The following is an 18,603-nucleotide window of genomic DNA, read 5'->3' as shown; positions in this document are numbered from 1 at the left end:
CAATCAAATCAGGCTCAACAGGGATATATCCTTTATTCGTTTTCACCAACAGCCCCTCCGGGATTTTTGATCATTGAGAGTCCGATTAATCCGGTCTATATGCGATGCCATGATCGGTTTTTAACGAGAATTAATTTCAGACTTACCGATCAGTCAAATAACCTAATTGATCTGCAAGAGGAGGAGTTAGTGATCACTCTGTTTGTAAGATCATAGCAGCAGAGGGGGCAATGACATCGACGCGGTCGTCGATGTGCTTACCGGACGCTGACGACGCTGGGGATCAGCGCGCAGAAGGTGTTAATTAAACCAAATGACGACGCGACGATCCCCCAACGACGTCGTCGTTTTTTTTTACCAGGCGCTGACGACACTAGATCGTTGAGTGCAGAAAGTAATAATTAAGCAAAATAACGATTGGACAAAATGTCCGATTCGCCCCCTCTGCTGCTTAATGATGTATAATTACCGTGATCTACTGCACATAAAATGTAATATCACATTGCCTACTTTAACTCGTAAAATTACCTTTTCCACAAAACAGATTGTCCCTGCAAATGTAATAATTTAGCACTTCTCACTTATTACGTATAATGCGTAATATCTGGCAATACCATCACTTATTACGTATAATGCGTAATATCTGGCAATACCATCACTTATTACGTATAATGCGTAATATCTGGCAACACCACATTACGTTACCACATAAATCGATATGTGAAAGAACTCTCTCTCTCTCTCTCTCTCTCTCTTGACCGATGGTAGTCATACGGTTGCACCCATTTCAGATATTTAAAATTTATATTAACCTTCCCAATGGTTTGAAAAGAAATGTATCTGTTGTATTGGCGATTTAGGTCTAATGAAAGGAAGGATCAATGAACACAAACACTAAATCGCAATTAATCTCAGCAACAATCCTAACTCTGATATTGGTGTACATGTCCTTATTCAGTGCAAATATGTTTACTGGGTAGACCATCAAGTTGTTCTCCACCTTTTTTTTTTTTTGACTGGCGGCGGAGACGAACGTTATTCTGCACCAATCGTGCTGAGCCGTCCGCACTATGTATCTTCGGATGATCGGACTGCGCGCTGTTAATTAATAAATTTATTTAGACTAACCTTTGTATCCAGACGGTAAGTATAATCCCTCTTCTAATGATCCACAGCGTTAAATCCTTTAGAACACACACTCTTTTAGTATAAAACCCTGTTAGAACAGAACACCTGTTTATTCATCGGCTGTTGACCTCAGATTTGAACTACCCACGCATGCGTGTAAAGCAGCATCACCACATGGTAAGAGTAACGCGTGAAAACCGTCTTGCGAGGCATATATCATTGGGAACTTGCTGATGCTTGGGTAGGAGCTGTGTCGTTACATACATACATACATACATACATACATACATACATACATATTAATACTTAACATTAATTATAACATGATCAGTATGATGAACTTTATTAATAACATTTACAGTGGTATTTATGAATACAAACATACATGCATACATACATATATACGTATGTTATAATTTTACACCATAACTTATAACATGGATAATGTTATATTTTAATCAAAAGCAATAGTTTCTTCTTCCCTTGTGACCACGGGTCTTCAAAATTCCTTAATAATTATGTCCTGTGTCTCTTTATCTGTGGAGGAATGATACATTTCAATCAAACGTGTCTTTGCTGATTTTTTGCCTCAGTATACTTGGTCTCCCTATTCTTCAATCAACCAGGACCAAACATTAAAAACAGCACTGCATGTTCTGAAATAATAATAATAATAACGATCCTTTTCATATGAAATATTCCCCCGCACTGCTGGTATCAGACAATGTACATCCGACTCACTTTCCCATCTCCTGTTTTGACTGCAAATATAAACTTTCTCCTTCATATTTTAATCCCTCGTGAAAGAAATCGTTACTTATAACATGATTAGTATGATGAACTACATACATACATACATACATACATACATACATACATACATTATAAATTGACATGTGAGTAAGCGATAATTTTGTTGCTTTTGTCAAATTTGCGTGACAATTTGTTTATGTGCGAGATGTATATGTCTGTGTTCTTTATTCTTGCTTCTGAGCGGAAATTCTGATAAGCTCTGTGATATCTTCCATGGATTTCTCTTTAGAGTTCCTCATCCTTCAGTACTCTGATAAAAGTTTCAATATCCTTTCTTCGTGAAAATGTTGATTTTCCTGTCTGGAAACTTTCCAATTCGGAGACTGTTGTAGAATATATTTTGTCTAGAACGAGGCCAACCCCACCAGCCAACTTGCAATGCCTGTCCAAAGTGGCGTCACTCAGCTGATGACTGGCCGATCGTAAGCTTTCTATAAAGATAATAAAAAGTCAGCATTAATATTTTAACCTCCAAAATTAACATTATGTGGTAGTTTTCAAATTAATGAACACATAATATATTAGACACAAAGAACATCATGTTAAAGTCGTATTTCCACGAATTACAAAATACTGCATATACTAAGACTTCATATATTTATAAAACACAATTCTTCCAATTTAAAACCATTAATAATAATTCCGTTATCAAATGATTTACCTTTGAACTCCTTGTTCAAAAAGTCATTGACTATGTCAACCTCATCATTGTTTCCGGCACTTCCTCGACGATTAACTGTTCTGTTCCACACCAAGTCTTGCTGCATTCTCTCTGATACGCACCCAGACAAGTCTGCAAGAATTTAATTTGCTTTGTTACTAAGGACTGTTTTCTCATTGTTTAACTGATTCTTATACAAATTTACTGTTACTGACCCACAAATGAAATAAAGATGTTATATGGGCCATTTTCAAAAAAACGCGAAATTTCAGACTAGGCCGTGGACAAAAATAAATTATTTGATAAAGACTTTTTATTTTTTTCAATCAAACAAACCAACATCAAATACCACTAATAAAAAATATGCAACCTTAACTCAAACAGTAAATATATTTTTTTTCAAAATATTCAAATACAGGTTACAAAAAATGTCAATTGCATAACGATAACAAAAATCTTTATATTTTTTTTCTGAGTTAATATAGTAATCAAAACCATAAACCAAATAATGTGTTATACGATTACAAACATATCCCACCTATTTTATCCTCCATTTTTTCAACTAACTTATTATATTGTTGAAACATGTAGTTATTGTTAAAAAATGTTTAAAAAACAATCGAAAAAAATTATTTTACATGAACAACAAATAAACAATCCCCATTTGAAGAGATTGATGTTATACACATGATGAAAACAACATTAAATAATTAGATAACAAGCATTGAATGGTGTTAGAATTTGCAAAAAATGTTATATTAAGCATGTTATGCAATTGACATTACCGTTATACAATTGACACTCTCGTTATGCAGTTGACAATATCCTGTCAAGAATTAATATAAACTTTAAATTAAAAAGTCAAAACAGAAGAAACATATTTACTAAAAAAACATATTGGTATGGTCAATTAATATAAAGGCAAAAGTCTCTAAGTATCTTACTTGATGACCATTGAAACAAAATTTAAAATATGCAAATTTTAACTATCATAACTAACTTTTATCAAACTACACTAACATTTTACCCTAATTTTATCACGTCAAAAATCTTAACTACACAGAAATACAAATTCAAACAGTGTTTCTTTTCATCTTTACATCTTGATACACAGTTAAAATGTAAGTGCAGGTTTAGGGTCTTTTAGCATCTTCCCACTCAGACTGTTTTACCGCAAAGTGGTTTGTACCCTCAATAGGTTCTGGTTCAGAAATCATGCATCTAATCTCATCAAGTTCATACCAGTTCTTGTCGTGAATTTTCTTTGGCCAGAAAAAGCAGTTTTCGTTTTTGGATCCAATTGTGACCATACATTCGATAAACACCATTTGAGATTCAAAATCAATGTCATTAACCAATCCAGGATAATACTGGTCATTGTATGTTATTAAAACATACTTTCCTAGGTAACCATCTATACTCACTTCAGTAGATTTGGTTTGTTCGCAAAATTTATGATATAGTTCTTTGATTTCTGCATTAGTGTTTCTTTCTGTTTTTTTCTCAATCTCATTGACACTGGTGTTGCAGGTTTCTGGTAAAATGGGGACAAAATGGTTCGGTATCCAGTTTTGATTTTGCATGTCTGATCTAGTAGTTGTCCAAAAAATTTGTCCAACACATGACCTTTTCTCATTAATTCTTGGTTCAACTGTTCTATTCAAATGTCGTCTAACTACTGGATTTCCAAGTTCAGGGTAAATAGATCGAAGTGACATTCCTAGAACCGATGAAAGGGCATGGATTTGCCAGATTCCCATGTAAACTTTTTCTTTAGTTATCTTCAGAACTTCTCTTTCATAAATATCTCTGATTTTATCTGATGTTAGTTTCCCATCATGCATGTATTCTTCGGAATACATTGCATATGCTTTTATCAGTGATCCAACCTTTTCAGTGTTTGCTACCTCGCCTTTGATAAGATTAGTTTCATTTAGATAGTATTCCTCATTTAATGTCAGTTCTGCTACTATTCGTGTTCTCATCTCAAATACATGTAAGTCGTTCCCATATGCAAAAACACTTCCACACGCAGGAAGACAATCTCCGTCTGCTTTGACCTTCACTGCCGTGTCACCATTAACAGAAATGTTGTTTGGTAGAATTGATTGTGAAATAGGCTCAGCTTGAAAGTTATGATAAGACCTTGGTGTTCCATGTGTATACCCAATCTGATTTTTTATTATGGCACATTGCTTTTTCAGATTAATGAATGTGTCTCTAGCCTGTAATGACTTTAGAATTCTTCTAAATGTTCCTTCTTTTCTTCTGACTTCCTGTAGATCCTCATTCGTTCGACCGTTCAAGGTAGTCTGTTTCTTTTTCTCATCTGTAATCGGTATATCCTTGAAGCTGTTATCTTGTTTCTGATTTGTTTCACTTTTGCCTTTGCTGAACACCCTTTTTGATTCTTCTGCTTTTGTACCTGGTAACAATGAGAACGTTTGAAGTTGATGGTCCTTGCAACATTGTTTATAACATACACAACTAACATCTCTATATTTGATAACATCTGGTTTATCAATAAAAATCTGATGGAGTTTTGTTGTCCCTGGAACTGTTAACAGTGGGTTCTTGTATTTTGCCTCCATACTGTGAATATCAACATCTCTGACAAGATACACCTGTATCAAAGTGTTTGTAGTCTTCATTTCTTTTAAGAAGCTGTCAGCATTAAGAATATCTGCTCCATGTTTTACTTTCTGATCTGCAGATCTCTTAAGAGCTGCCCCTATTCCGTCTGGTATCCCTTTGCCATGCCCTGCAGCATGAAAATTCCATTGAGCTTGTGTAAAGCCGTAACTAAAAATTTCATTACTAAGAATGTGAAAGTTCAACTTCTGCTTATATTGTGTCGTTGGACCATCACTGTAAAAGTGTACAGTGTCTACCTCTGGATATTTCTCTCTAATTTCACTCAACACTGGATTCAAGTGAGCCCAAATAGAATATGGATCATGTTGGAGGCTATCTGAAATTCCACAAAAAGATTGAAGCTTGTTCATTGTTCCAGTGATATAATAACCTGTGTGTAGTGTTATTTGATTCTGTGAAGCTCCAAAGTGAACACTTTGAATCTCTTTTTCCATCTTTCCTACATAATTCTCTGCAAAATCCACGTGGAGAAGACATTCATTTGGGCCTAGTGATTCCTTAAGTTTTCTGTAGTGATTCATTTGGTTTTTAACAATGAAAAGGTGCTTTCTTCCTTTTATCCATAGGTCATCGTGAAATCTGTCCATAAGATGTCCAAGTGATCCATTTTCCTGGGTTTTTTTCGTGACAGTTACTTCTTTTATTTCTCCGTTTTTAAATGTTCTCTTTTCCTTCTCTGTTTTCCACTGATTCCAACTGATCTCAGTGTTGAAATCTTCGATGTTTGTTTCTACTTGTTTTTCCTTGCAACTACTACAATTCCCAAACATGCAGTCTTTGTTATTAGGATTGCAAACCACTTGTGTTACTAGGACTTCAATATTAAATGTTTTTATTGCCTTGTGTTTGTACAGGGCAGTGGCCATAAAAGTAAGATTTTCGCAAGTCTTACACAGACATGTCTCCCTCTCTTTTTCTGTCTTTTGTTTCACCCAAAATGGTTTGAGACGCCAAAATGTGGTAAAACTTATGGCTTCCTTAGCTTCCCTTCGATACTTTTCATAAAGATTCTCAATCGTATCTAGCAATAAACGTTTCTGCCTTTTATCCTTGAGTTTAGTTACAGTTTGACGAACTCCTGTTGTAATTCGGGAATTGTCATCTCTTTCAAAAAACTGCTGAACATCAACACGCAGACGCTTGATTTTAGTTCCTTTCTTCTTCTTCCTGTCATCTTTTGATGGATTCCTTATTCCAATTTCTGATCGAATATAGCTTAGGGCTTTATATTTTCGAATCACACTACCAATTACAGCATGACTAACCTTTTTCTTATTCTCTTTTAACTTGTATTTAAGTCTAAGTTGTTTGATTAAAGCATAGTGAAACTCTAGGGACCTTCTTACTTTATTGATCGATGAGTTGTTGCCTGCCAGATGTCTCAGTAATTTCTTTGTTTTAGTTTTTGGTGAATCCTTACTTAGTGCATCTTTCATTCTTTGTATTCTCTTCCTGTACATAGCCAGCTTTTTGTTGGCACTATCAAGTTTCATTTGTAGGGAGTTCTTGTCTCTGTAGCACTTTGCATCCTTTCTTTTTCTTTCACGTTTACTTTGTTCCTTTTGTCTAGATGGTTGTGGTCTTGACGGTGCTGGAGGTTCTTGATCTTTACTTGCGGGTGTAGATGGCGAAGATGGCGGTGTAAGTTCTTTTTCCAAGTCTTTCTGTCTTGATCTCTGTTTCCTCTTCTGTTGTCTCCAATATTTTCTCTGACTTCTTTTATTTCTTTCGGATTTGGTGTCAATTAAGGTAATTTTGCCAGCTGCTTTCTGGTCATGATACCGTTGTCTCATTTTCTGTTTAAATTCTTCATATCTTTCTGGATCTTGTTTTAATCTTTCACGAAACCTCCTTTGTCTTTCTTTTGTTGTCAAAACCATGATATTTTAGGTTTATCTGTGGATAATAAAAAGAAGATATTTTTCAAATGGACATGTCGCCAAATATAGCCTTAAATTCACTTTTTTGTCATGTCTTGTTACAGGAATTAGTCAGATTTTTAACTAATGCACAGACTATTTTATCGTTGTTTTTTTCAATATAAAATCTACCACATTCTTAGATAAATGATGTGCCACTTTACTGCCATACTAAAATAAGCAATATATTTTTGTCCACTTCATCACGAGGACGTTTTGTATGATGCTGTGAGTCTACATGAACCTTGAAGGGCTTTGAATAAATGCAATAAAAACTGGTTTAATTCGCAAACACTTTAAAAATGTTTGTGAGGGTAGTGTATTATTTTGCTGAATGTTTTTATTTCATTGTTGCATGTTTTGTCAATTGCATAACGAATCATGTCCATCAGCTAACGGCATTTGTCAATTGCATAACGGACTATGTCCATTGCATAACGATATTCGGCGTTATATCATGGACTGTTATGCAATGGACATATTCACATGCTTTTCTATTTTTACTCGTCACTACTTAAAGGTCAATGATAATTTTCTGTTAATAACATCTGCACAGGAAATGCAATTATTAGAATAATTTCTTGTTTTCCAAAGATTGCAGCAAATGCTATTTGTATGAGTTACTTACTGGACATGTTTAAAATATATGCCACTAATCGGACTTACCTTATCAATGTTTTCTTTGTAAAATGTCTTTTGTTGTCTCAATCACCCCGCCATTTTAACTTTATGAAAGTAGAGTTAGTGACAAGTAGTACAAGGGGAAATAACACATAAAGGGGGGTAATGCAAAATAAAAAAAATGTGTATGCGTTATGCAATGGACATTTTTTCTGTGACAAAAGTGAAATTGAAAAAAAAAAAAAAATACTATAATATTTGAATGTTAGTGACAAAGAAGTAAAGAAATCATGTTAAAGTTTATAGTTGAGCTATAAAAAGTTAAAAATTGTATGTTTTAAGTAACATAGTTTTATCACAAATATTAAAATTTGTTTTTGTGACATGCAAAAATGTCAATTTTGAGGATATAAATCATGATCACGAGACAATAAGATATGTAGGTGTATAGTTTTTTTGTGTGCTCCTATTTAGAATATGTATTAACATACCTTGTAAACTATTTTTTTAATGCTCTAATTGTGTATCTTGAAAAAAAAATGAGTGTGACATAAATTTCGAGTTTTTTTGAAAATGTCCCATATACTACCGCAGAATGATCACACTAAATTAAAACTATTTTCTTCAGAATATTTTTTGTATGCATCTGATGATTCTGATATAGTCCTAATGGGTATTCAGCTGTCACGTCCTTGATGTTCCAAAATTATATTAAATATAGGTGACTTTTTATAAATGAACCGATATAATCTTTACTGCGGAACTTTTGTAACATCCAATTAAACACTTGTCATAACTTTTATAATTTATTTTGACTTGCTTTTTTAATACTTTTTGTACAGTAACCCTAAAGCAAACACTAAGTGCCGCAAAAAACGGACCAAAAAAGTATAATGCAGGAATTTTTTAAAACTACTTTATGAACAAGCAAGCATTTAGTGGATTTTTCTTGTATGTGTTTTATCATGGATAACCATTTTGTTCTTTATAGTCGCAGGGAGAATGAACTAATAAAGAATAATTACAGTAATAAAAGGCTTCAATGTAGGTTGTTCCTTCATAGATGTTAGATGGAGTTAGCTTGACCTAATTGACATATAAATACATTAATGCTCTGAAACAAATATAACATGGCTTACTTGTAATTAGATTGTGCCCTAGGATAAAGTATTTTATGTAGTTATTGTTGTGAAATTTGACCATGTCTTGCTTCCAAAAGGACACCATTGATGGGCCATCATTTTTTCTGACAGCATCTCTTCTTACTTTATCTTCCATCACTCTGATGAGAATTGTCTTTGTATACTCGAATTTTCGGTCGACAGCCTTTTCACTTACAGAGTCTTTCTTGCTCTTCCCTTTCTTAGAAGAGGGATTATACTTACCGTCTGGATACAAAGGTTAGTCTAAATAAATTTATTAATTAATAGCGCGCGGTCCGATCATCCGAAGATACATAGTGCGGACTGCTCAGTACGAGTGGTGCAGAATAACGTTGGTCTCCGCCGCCAGTAAAAAAAAAAAAAAAAAGTTGGAGAACAACTTGCTGGCCTAGTATACTGGGTTGCTGTTGAAATTCCTGCTGTGACATTTTTATAACCCAAATAGTGTAGAACTGATTTCGCTTTTGTAAATGTAACACTCAGGTTATGTTTTGTGTCTGGGGTCGTATAAAATTCTATAGAGTTGCGTCTGTGTCTCTTGTTACAGACAAAAGGTTTTGACGTGACCAAACAGACTAAATAGTGCAAGAGTACCAACAATCGTGATCATCGCCTCACCAGCTCTTATTCATAGACCGATATAGCTGTCACAATGTTTTGTCAGAGGTGAAGTCAGTCTCAGCTTCTTGTGACGCCCTGAGTAGTGCATTGTATAAGTGCAAATCGACAATCCCATTGTTTCACTCGCGCGCGTGCGTGTGTGCATTTTTCTAACCTGCGGCTGAAACAGTTGAATAGATTTCATATTTTCAATAAAGACTCATATTTCATGATAGATCGGTATAATTTATATAAATTTAAAAGGCTTTCAAATAGTAGAGCTGGTTGTGTCAAATTCGGTCTAATTCTGTTTAGCAGCTTTTACAATATGTTATTTAATGTTAAAAAGTTGGTTTTCTTTTTCTGTTTTATTGGGAGGGGTAAAGTTGTCATTTTCTGGGGTTTTAGGAGTGGGTGGGTGGGTGGATTTGCAGATGTACTGAGTATTGCAAAGAACTCTAAAACCATTAGTCCACAGGAGACCCAAATGTGCTTGAAGTTCCAAACTCTTCAAAGGAAGGATTAGACAGTTGAATAGCTTTCATATTTTCAATAAAGGCTTCATATTTCATGAGAGATTGGTATTATTTACATAAATTTGAAAGGCTTTCAAATAGAAGAGGGGTTATATGAAATGCGGTCTAATTCTGATTAGCAACATTTAGAATATGTTATTTAATGTTTACAGTTGGTTTCCGTTTTCGCTATTTTTTTTGGGGGGGGAGGGGTAAAATTGTCATTTTTAGGGTTTTATGGGGTGGGTTTGTTTAAATTTGCCTTACTGGATGATCAATTGGCATCATTTTGTTCAAGATTAAACGCCTTTCATGCTTCAGTGCTTTCTGTCAAAGTTAGTAGAATTCCCTTGAGTGCTGTCCGAGAAGAGTCGTTTAAAGTTTTTTTTTTGTTCCATTTATACTTTTTCTGGCCCTATTTGTCGACAATCTACATAATTTGTAAAAACGAATAAAGTGTTCTAGAACGCGGGTTCGAAACCCTATCGAGTCATACCAAAGACGTATAAAAATGGTAGTAACAGCTGCCTCTCTAGGCGCTCAGCATTAAGAGCTAAGTGTTAGGTTTAGTCGGCCTGGTGTCAGGATAATGTGACTGTGTGGGACATCATGTTACAGGTCTGCGGCATATTGTCCCAGTGCTAGGCATCATTCTAAACTGCCAAAGTACAGACATCATAGCGATAGAACTGAAAATATGTAACAGCTAAGTTAAAAATCCAAATCACAGACACACACCATTTGTAAAAATGTTGAAAGTCCTATATGTGAGGACACTTTCCGTCAATTTTTTGCTGAGTTATTTTGGAGCAAAAGTCGTTTAAAGGTTTGTATATTCTTAATGATGACGGTCGATCGGCATCACTGGTGTAAATTTCACGTCACCTATGCGAGAATCCTCTCTGACAAATTTGGTCTAATTCTATTAGGTGGATCTTTTTAAAGCATTTTGAGGTGTTCTGCTTATAGCAAGATTTTGGCTTTTTATAGAACGGAAAACGTGTTTAGATGCTTTTTGCTAAATTTATGTAAATTCATTTGATGACGTTTCATAGTTTTTTATGGCGGACATATTTAAAAGTGCATCACTGTATCAGCATCGCTTGTAAAGCATGGGAAATCCGCTGTGCCAGACTACCATTTGTAAAATTGAGTCAAATTATGTTAAGTGGTTATTCAGAACTTTGCTGTTTAAAGGCTATTCTATGTTTAGTAACGACGACCATATTTAACAGCAGATTTGCATCATTTATTTGTGTAAATTGAAAGCCCCCAAATCCAGGATACTGTCAGTAAACTTGTGGTCAATTTATGTCGAACAATTTATGATAAGTCATTGAAAGTTTCCTCTATATTTAGTACCGGCAGCCATTTTGGATGACGGGTAAGTATCGTTTGAGCAAAAATGAAAGGGCCTTATACCCTCGAATGTTTCTATAAAGTCACGTGGAAGCGTTATTTTTTTTAGAACAAGTTGTGAAACTTGTGGACAGAAAACGTACGATGTGCAAAGGATCATGATCACTTGACTTCACGTCCAGATGAAATAAAATTGTATCTGCCTGATTCAGTAAATAGGTTAAGGCTAATATCCTTAAACGGCTGTGTAATCTTCTCAGTTGCAGAATTACCCACCGACAAGGAATTAATGCGTTCCTCTAGCATTCCTAATGAATACGGGATCGTCGCCAAGCAAACCGGCGAAGACAATGAACATGATTCACAAGAGTGTGACTGATAAACCATATTTTAAAGACAGCAGCCACGTCAACAGAAGTACTTTTTTAACTTTTGTTTGTTGTATAATCGATGTAACTACAAATGAATTTCTTTTTTCTGATTTGATATCGTGGACAAGTTTACAGTCTTCTACCGCGTGACGTAAAAAAAGTAACAACAATATTGAAAGCTGCCTATAAACATCGGCTTTAACCTGATGACAGTATTAAAGATCGGATTTGGCTAATGTCAAAACTTAGTGGAAAACATAAATTACCTTATTTACTGGCTTAAACCCTACACAAAGGATGCCCAAAGGATCTGAGTTCGTGAGTTGAAAATATTGTTACAGTGGAAAATATAAAAATATAAATTACCTTTGATTTTCACAGGTTAGCGGGTCCTTAAACATACAAAGTTATCCTCTCTGTCTGTCTGTCTCTCTTCACGACTTGCCAGGTGTTAGCGAAAGACGGATAAAAGAAAATAGTTAACAAAATTATACTCTTATTGGTTAGCTATCATTTCAAAGAAATCCTGAGTTTTATAATTTTGTCTCTATGGGAAGACACTTTTTAGTTTCGCCTCATTCAAAAGTTAGGGTTGAAAAAAGTTAGGATTGAAAAAATTATATAAGCAATCCTGGATGACGTTTAAAGTTATATTTATCCCACAATTGTATTACTTAAAGAAACTATATGTAATTTATTGAATTAAGGAATATAATTATGTAAACATTTTACCTTATTAGATGAAGATGGAAACTCGACACAAATCGGTTGATCTATCCGGGGTTATCCGGGGTTCTTCCTCCACCATTATTACTGACCACCATGTATAGCCTGTTTTATGCTGAAAAATTGCGTAAAACCCTACAACAACAACAACAACAACAGCAAATTTTATCAAAGGAAAATGGAACGAATTTTATGTTCGCATCGATACAGTGAACATCGTGAGAGTGGGATTTCTGTAGAAACTTGACATAGCGGTCACATCCGACCAATTTTGGAGCGCAGCATCTACTTCTGTGGATTTTGGATCTTCATTTTGTCAACTTCTGCATTCAACCATGAATTTTTGGCCTTGGAAAGGATGCAGTTTTGTTTGGTAACAGATGTTCTGCCAGAATTTGACTATCACTCAGTTTTGCTTTGCAATCAAAACGCATCAATGTCCCATTTGTCCATCACTTTCAAAAATGATTACGACTTGGTTGAGAGTTAACATCGCTACAAAAATAATTTTATTACTATTTGAATGAAGAGTTTTTTCAAAAAATTCTTGCGTTATTTGCTGTGTGAGTCTGCAACTGACAGTTTATACCACGATAATCTCAGAAAAAACAACATCAAACTCTTAAATATCAAGACAGATGGATTTTTTGACTGGAGTAAAATAGATTAGTTCCAAAAGGGATATAGCCACTGTTATGTATATCTGTAATACGTGTGTTAATGTTCATGATTATTGATTGTAAGGGTCATTTAATGTATAATATTAAATATTAATTTTCTTTATTTTTGTGACCTTGTTACCTTAGATGGAATGATTTCGAAATGATTGTTCGATATTCATTCTGCTTTTGAAATTATGTCTTAGTTTTATTTCCTCAATAGGGATGATTTACTGAAAATGAGTTACTCTTAGGATAAGCATCAGTAGTAGAGGCGTCAAATAGTTGTGTTCAATTCAGATGTGTGGACTTAATTTATCTGTTATAATTATTCATTGGAATTAAAAAGTGCTCAGACTTTAGGATTTAGCATCTGTTTTTGATTTCATGTGAATTCGAATTCATTTAAAGACATTTTGGGTTATATCATTGTGATACTTCAAGATTATCGGCATATCAGATATATTGAAGCAAATGATGAATACCACTGGAATTTTATTTTGAATACTCGATACTTTTCCACTTGTGATAAAGCATTTAGGGGTATTTAAGATTTCATTCACCATACTGTAAGTTATGTTTAATTTTTACTTTTCTCTTTAAGGGAAATAAAATCTTGGTTGAAACTTGTTGGCTTTTGCTTTTTTCTGTTATTTACTCTCAGAGAATATAGTCATAACACTCCCATTTATATAGTTCATAATGTCACTATGATAAATAACACTGGTCAACAGTGAAATCATTACTGACTTGAAAAGGCCCTAATCTGTAGTATTTTGGTGTGCCGAACACGAATATAACCGTGAAAAATTTGTATTGGCTCTCGTTTTGAAGATATTCATATACCTCATTTTCTATGTTTCACTGTGTAAATTTCTCCAGTAGGACTGCAGCAACATCCGGAATAATGATGTAACATTGCATAATACCATCATGCTCACATCATCCACAGTTGATTGCATCATTTTCTGATGCAATGCAATACTAATGCCATGCGGCTGCTGAAGTAAGTTGACGTCAGCAGTGTACTATACATGTGTAGGCCTATTATACTAATGCCAGGCGGCTGCTGAAGCTGACGTAAGCAGTGTACTATATAAAGCCCAATCAGATAGGTTCAGCATTTAAAATATTTTAGACGTTGTGCGAGACAGTTCAAGCTACTGTTACATAAAACTTATTATTTTATCCATTTACGTACAATAAAGAACAGTAATGCCTCGAAAGTGTGTTAATACCGCAGACAATTTTTGCTATATTTGTGGGGAAGTGACATTTGCCAACCAGAAGAAAAGTATCAATTCTCAAGTGAAGAAGGCATATCATCTTTACTTCGGATGCAAGGTTGGTGACCAAGACAAGCCTTGGGCTCCGCATATATGCTGTGCTACATGTACAACACAGCTTTCACAGTGGTTGAATTGCAAAAGGTCATCAATGCCGTTTGCAGTCCCAATGGTGTGGAGAGAGCCAAGCAACCACCTAAATGACTGTTACTTCTGCTTGGTTCCTCCTCTTTCCGGTGGAATAACGAAGCGAAAGAAGTCGAGAATAGTCTACCCAAACATTCCGTCTGCATTGAGACCAGTTCCACATGGTGAGGGACTTCCTATTCCAGAACCTCCAGCAGAATATTCTCTTGATTCATCTGACGAAGACAAAGGTGAGTCGACCTGTTCTTCTCCTGGTCCATCAGCATGCAGTGATCCAGATTTTCACTGTGATGCATCATCAACCCCACACAGAATAACACAGGAAGAACTAAATGACCTGATTCGTGATTTGGACTTATCAAAGAACAAGGCAGAATTGCTAGGATCAAGACTCCAACAATGGAATCTTCTAGAAGAAGATGTCACAATTACTGCATATCGAAAGCGCCACCAGCAATTGGAGCCTTTCTTCAGAAAGGAAAGTAATCTGATATTCTGTTCCGATATTGAGGGCCTCATGAATGCTTTAAAAATCACTCATGACCCACAAGAATGGAGACTATTTGTGGACTCTTCGAAACTGAGTCTCAAGGCTGTGCTTTTGCACAATGGAAACATTCTTCCATCTATTCCAGTAGCGTATGCTGTCCACATGAAAGAGACATACGATAACTTAAGGCAGCTACTGAATTCCATTGAGTATAACAAGTACAGCTGGCACCTCTGTGGTGATTTGAAGGTAGTTGCCCTTTTAATGGGACTGCAGCAAGGATATACAAAATACATGTGTTTCTTAGGCGAGTGGGATAGCCGAGCAAGGGAAATGCACTACATGAGGAAGGAATGGACTCACAGGCAGAATGTAGCCATTGGAGAGAAGAATATCCAACACCCAGCTCTGGTTGAGGCTCAGAAAATCTTGCTACCACCCCTTCACATCAAACTAGGTTTGATGAAGAACTTCGTGAAAGCCATTGACCGGACTTTGCCAGCATTCCGATACCTGCATGAAAAATTCCCTCGACTCAGCGAAGCAAAGATTAAAGAGGGAGTTTTTGTGGGTCCTCAGATTCGAGAGCTTTTCAAAGATGACCGGTTCAACAACTTGCTGGAAGGTGACGCGAAACAAGCATGGAATGCTTTTCGCCTAGTTTCTACAAACTTCCTCGGAAATGTTAGGGCAGAAAACTATAAGGAACTAGTAGAAGACATGTTGATGAAGTGTAAGAAACTTGGCTGCAATATGTCTCTAAAGATTCACTTCCTTCATTCCCATTTGGATTTCTTTCCTAGCAACTGTGGTATTGTTAGTGATGAACACGGCGAACGTTTTCATCAAGATATCGCAACAATGGAACAAAGATACCAGGGAAAATGGTCCACTACAATGCTGGCTGACTACTGCTGGACACTCCTCAGAGATGCTCCCGAACAGCTGTACAAGAGACAGGCGAAGAAATCTAAGATGTAGTCAATGACTTGATTTTTTATAGGTAGGCTATTACAGTTGACCTTTTACTATTGGAATGCATTTCGTTATGTAAACATTAATTTCTTGCAGATTACAAAAAAACTAGAGCCAATTTTGCAATTTGACTGTCATATTCGTGTTCAGCACATAAAAATTGATAAGAATTGACTAATTTTATTTCAGTAACATGACTTTTGTAAAAATTTGTTGTCCAGTGTAATAAATTAAATAAAGTACAAGCATTTTAATGTTGCTATGTGAACGTTTGTCCGCTTATACAATTAAAACTCGATGTCGTATATCCAGTTTGAGTTAAGGACAAACTTATTCTAAAATATTAAAGAATAATAAATTATATAAATTTACACAATTTCATACTAGAAATTTTGCTTGAATAGAAAAGGTATTATGCCCCATGTTATTAAATGCATAATGGTCAGCTCGATGAATATTTGGACCTAATGTCTATCACCTAGCCGACTGGCCTCATATATCATACACATTTAAAAGGCCATAACAGTTTCCTTTTTTTAAATTGTGTGGCATTTCGGGTATAAACGTTGGTTCATAATAGTTCATAGATGCGTAATTATCAAAAGAAAGAAATTTTATTTTGTAGTTGGGTTATGCTAATGATTGGGTGTGGTTATATTTCCCTCTATTGACATGTCAGCTGGTTGGATTTATTAGACTCTCTTCTCTACTGATATATCAGATTATCAAATATCAGTCTTTTCTCTATTGATATGCCAGTAAGTATGATATACCCGACTCTTAGTTAGCAGTATGATATGAGATATCAGTCTTTTTACCAGAGATATGTACGTTATTATAAATAACAGACCCCAAGCTGAGACATGAACATTTTTGTCGATCTGGGTACTTTGCGTGGTGAAAATGGTTTTGAGGTAGATTATTAATATAAATCACTTTTGCCAGTCAATATTCTCTATTATTAAAGACTCCTTTTCTCCGTTAACTTTAAATTGTCAGAATAGTGAAATATTATATGATGCTGAACACATTGATATTGCATGCACGTATGCGATACGTGTACCTAAAAATAGTATACTGTATTAGGAACTGGTTTTGGAAACAAACCATGTACACTCATGTAGTAGACCTTAGGTTTCAGTTTAATAGATTTGTTTGTGGATGAACTAAAGCAGCTGTTTCTTCTATTTGAAATTAGAGATGATGCAATGAACAATGTGGACGAGTTTACTCAGTCACAAAGGAAACTTTCAGGCAAGCAAATGAATCAACATGATATTTGCAGCAATGTCCACAACAAGCATGAGAGGCGCAATATTGAAAATACCATTCTGATTATTTAAAGAGTTAGGAGAAACTGCTTGTAAATTTTCAGACTATTGCCATTGCTCTCTGGGGTATATAAAAATAGAGACGTACCATGTTATAAATTAAGGTACAAAATTCGTCGGACAAATTGCAAATGAATGTTTTGGTACAAATGCAAGGGCCTTAGAGCCAATAAGCGAATACGACGATTTCTTATATTTCCGCTGGATGAATGGATTGTAACACACCATGTGCTTTGCAATTTTCCACGTTAACGATGTTGATACAATGTTCCGGATTTAGGCTAGAGATAGACGTCAAACAGGTCATAACATAGCTGGGTCTCAACAAAGAGCATGCAAGTGACCAGGCATAAACATCTCTTCTTTAGCTAGCAATACGAATGGCAAAAATATACTTACATTTTTGCATCTTGAATTTCTTCACAATATACTCAGTTAGTTCTGCAAATCCGAATTACATGAACTATATCATGGATTCTAAAGATTGATTACACGTTTCTAAACTGTAACTTAATTTCGACTACATTCCAAGTGCAATAACATTCTCTTTACTGCACTCAAAATGATATCACATAGCGTCTTTTTTGATAATTACAATTACAAGAGTTAATATTTGTCCCATATTAAGATTCCAACCATTCAATGACAGAACTTAAACACACTTTCACCTGAGGCAAGTCCCTAATCATCGGAATTGAGTAGAATCAACAATAACAAAATGTAAATAATCCATTCATTTCAGACCAACTAGAAAAGCTGTTGCAATGCGCATCCATTCAGAAATTGACTCTAAATTTCAATTTTAAGTAGACCAAAACGACAGTTCATTTTGAAATTGATGTCTAGAGCATGACTAAGTTTAAATTTCTCTGTGCAGAGATGTGTGCGCATTAATATTGTATTGTGTATTGATGAATCTGCGTTAGTGTTTTTGTTTTTTGTTCTTTGGAAAGCAGCATAAATTAAATTTCTTTGTTTCTTGTAGTGTACATTTTATATAGTTAAGCCGTAGGTAGAATAAGAAAATAAGTATATAATAAAAAGGTTACAGCATTTGTGTGTGAAAATACGCACTCGTCCTCTCAAATTGATGTTGTACTCCCACGGTTCGTGGAGTATCCACCCGAAAAAGGACCTCGTTCATATTTTCCCTTAAATGCAGTAACCGATGTTATCCGCATCAT

At 35.1% G+C, this 18,603-nt stretch overlaps 2 protein-coding genes across 5 annotated transcripts in view; one reads left to right on the top strand and one right to left on the bottom strand.

Moving 5' to 3' along the window:
- Positions 1-18,603, top strand: part of LOC149797824 (galactosylceramide sulfotransferase-like) — a 93,315-nt gene that overhangs the window by 71,553 nt on the left and 3,159 nt on the right. The window lies entirely within an intron of this gene.
- LOC149797825 (uncharacterized) lies at positions 1,550-12,400 on the bottom strand. Of its 2 annotated transcripts, XM_089962833.1 has the most exons (3): positions 12,172-12,400; positions 2,603-2,734; positions 1,550-2,372 (listed from the first exon to the last, which is right to left on the bottom strand). In XM_089962833.1, exons 2-3 carry the CDS (start codon positions 2,706-2,708, stop codon positions 2,167-2,169), a joined length of 312 nt encoding a protein of 103 aa, XP_089818959.1. In that variant the 5' UTR covers positions 2,709-2,734; positions 12,172-12,400; the 3' UTR covers positions 1,550-2,166. The 2 variants fall into 2 exon arrangements, with proteins under 2 accessions (XP_089818959.1, XP_089818960.1); XM_089962834.1 differs by lacking the exon at positions 12,172-12,400 and having other exon boundaries at positions 2,603-2,828.

The sequence above is a fragment of the Sinohyriopsis cumingii genome, chromosome 6, assembly GCF_028554795.1.
Source record: "Sinohyriopsis cumingii isolate HCF-2022 chromosome 6, ASM2855479v2, whole genome shotgun sequence".
Classification (NCBI taxonomy): Eukaryota; Metazoa; Mollusca; class Bivalvia; order Unionida; family Unionidae; genus Sinohyriopsis; species Sinohyriopsis cumingii.
Note: the sequence above shows the minus strand (reverse complement) of the source record. Positions and strands in the feature narration are given on the sequence as shown.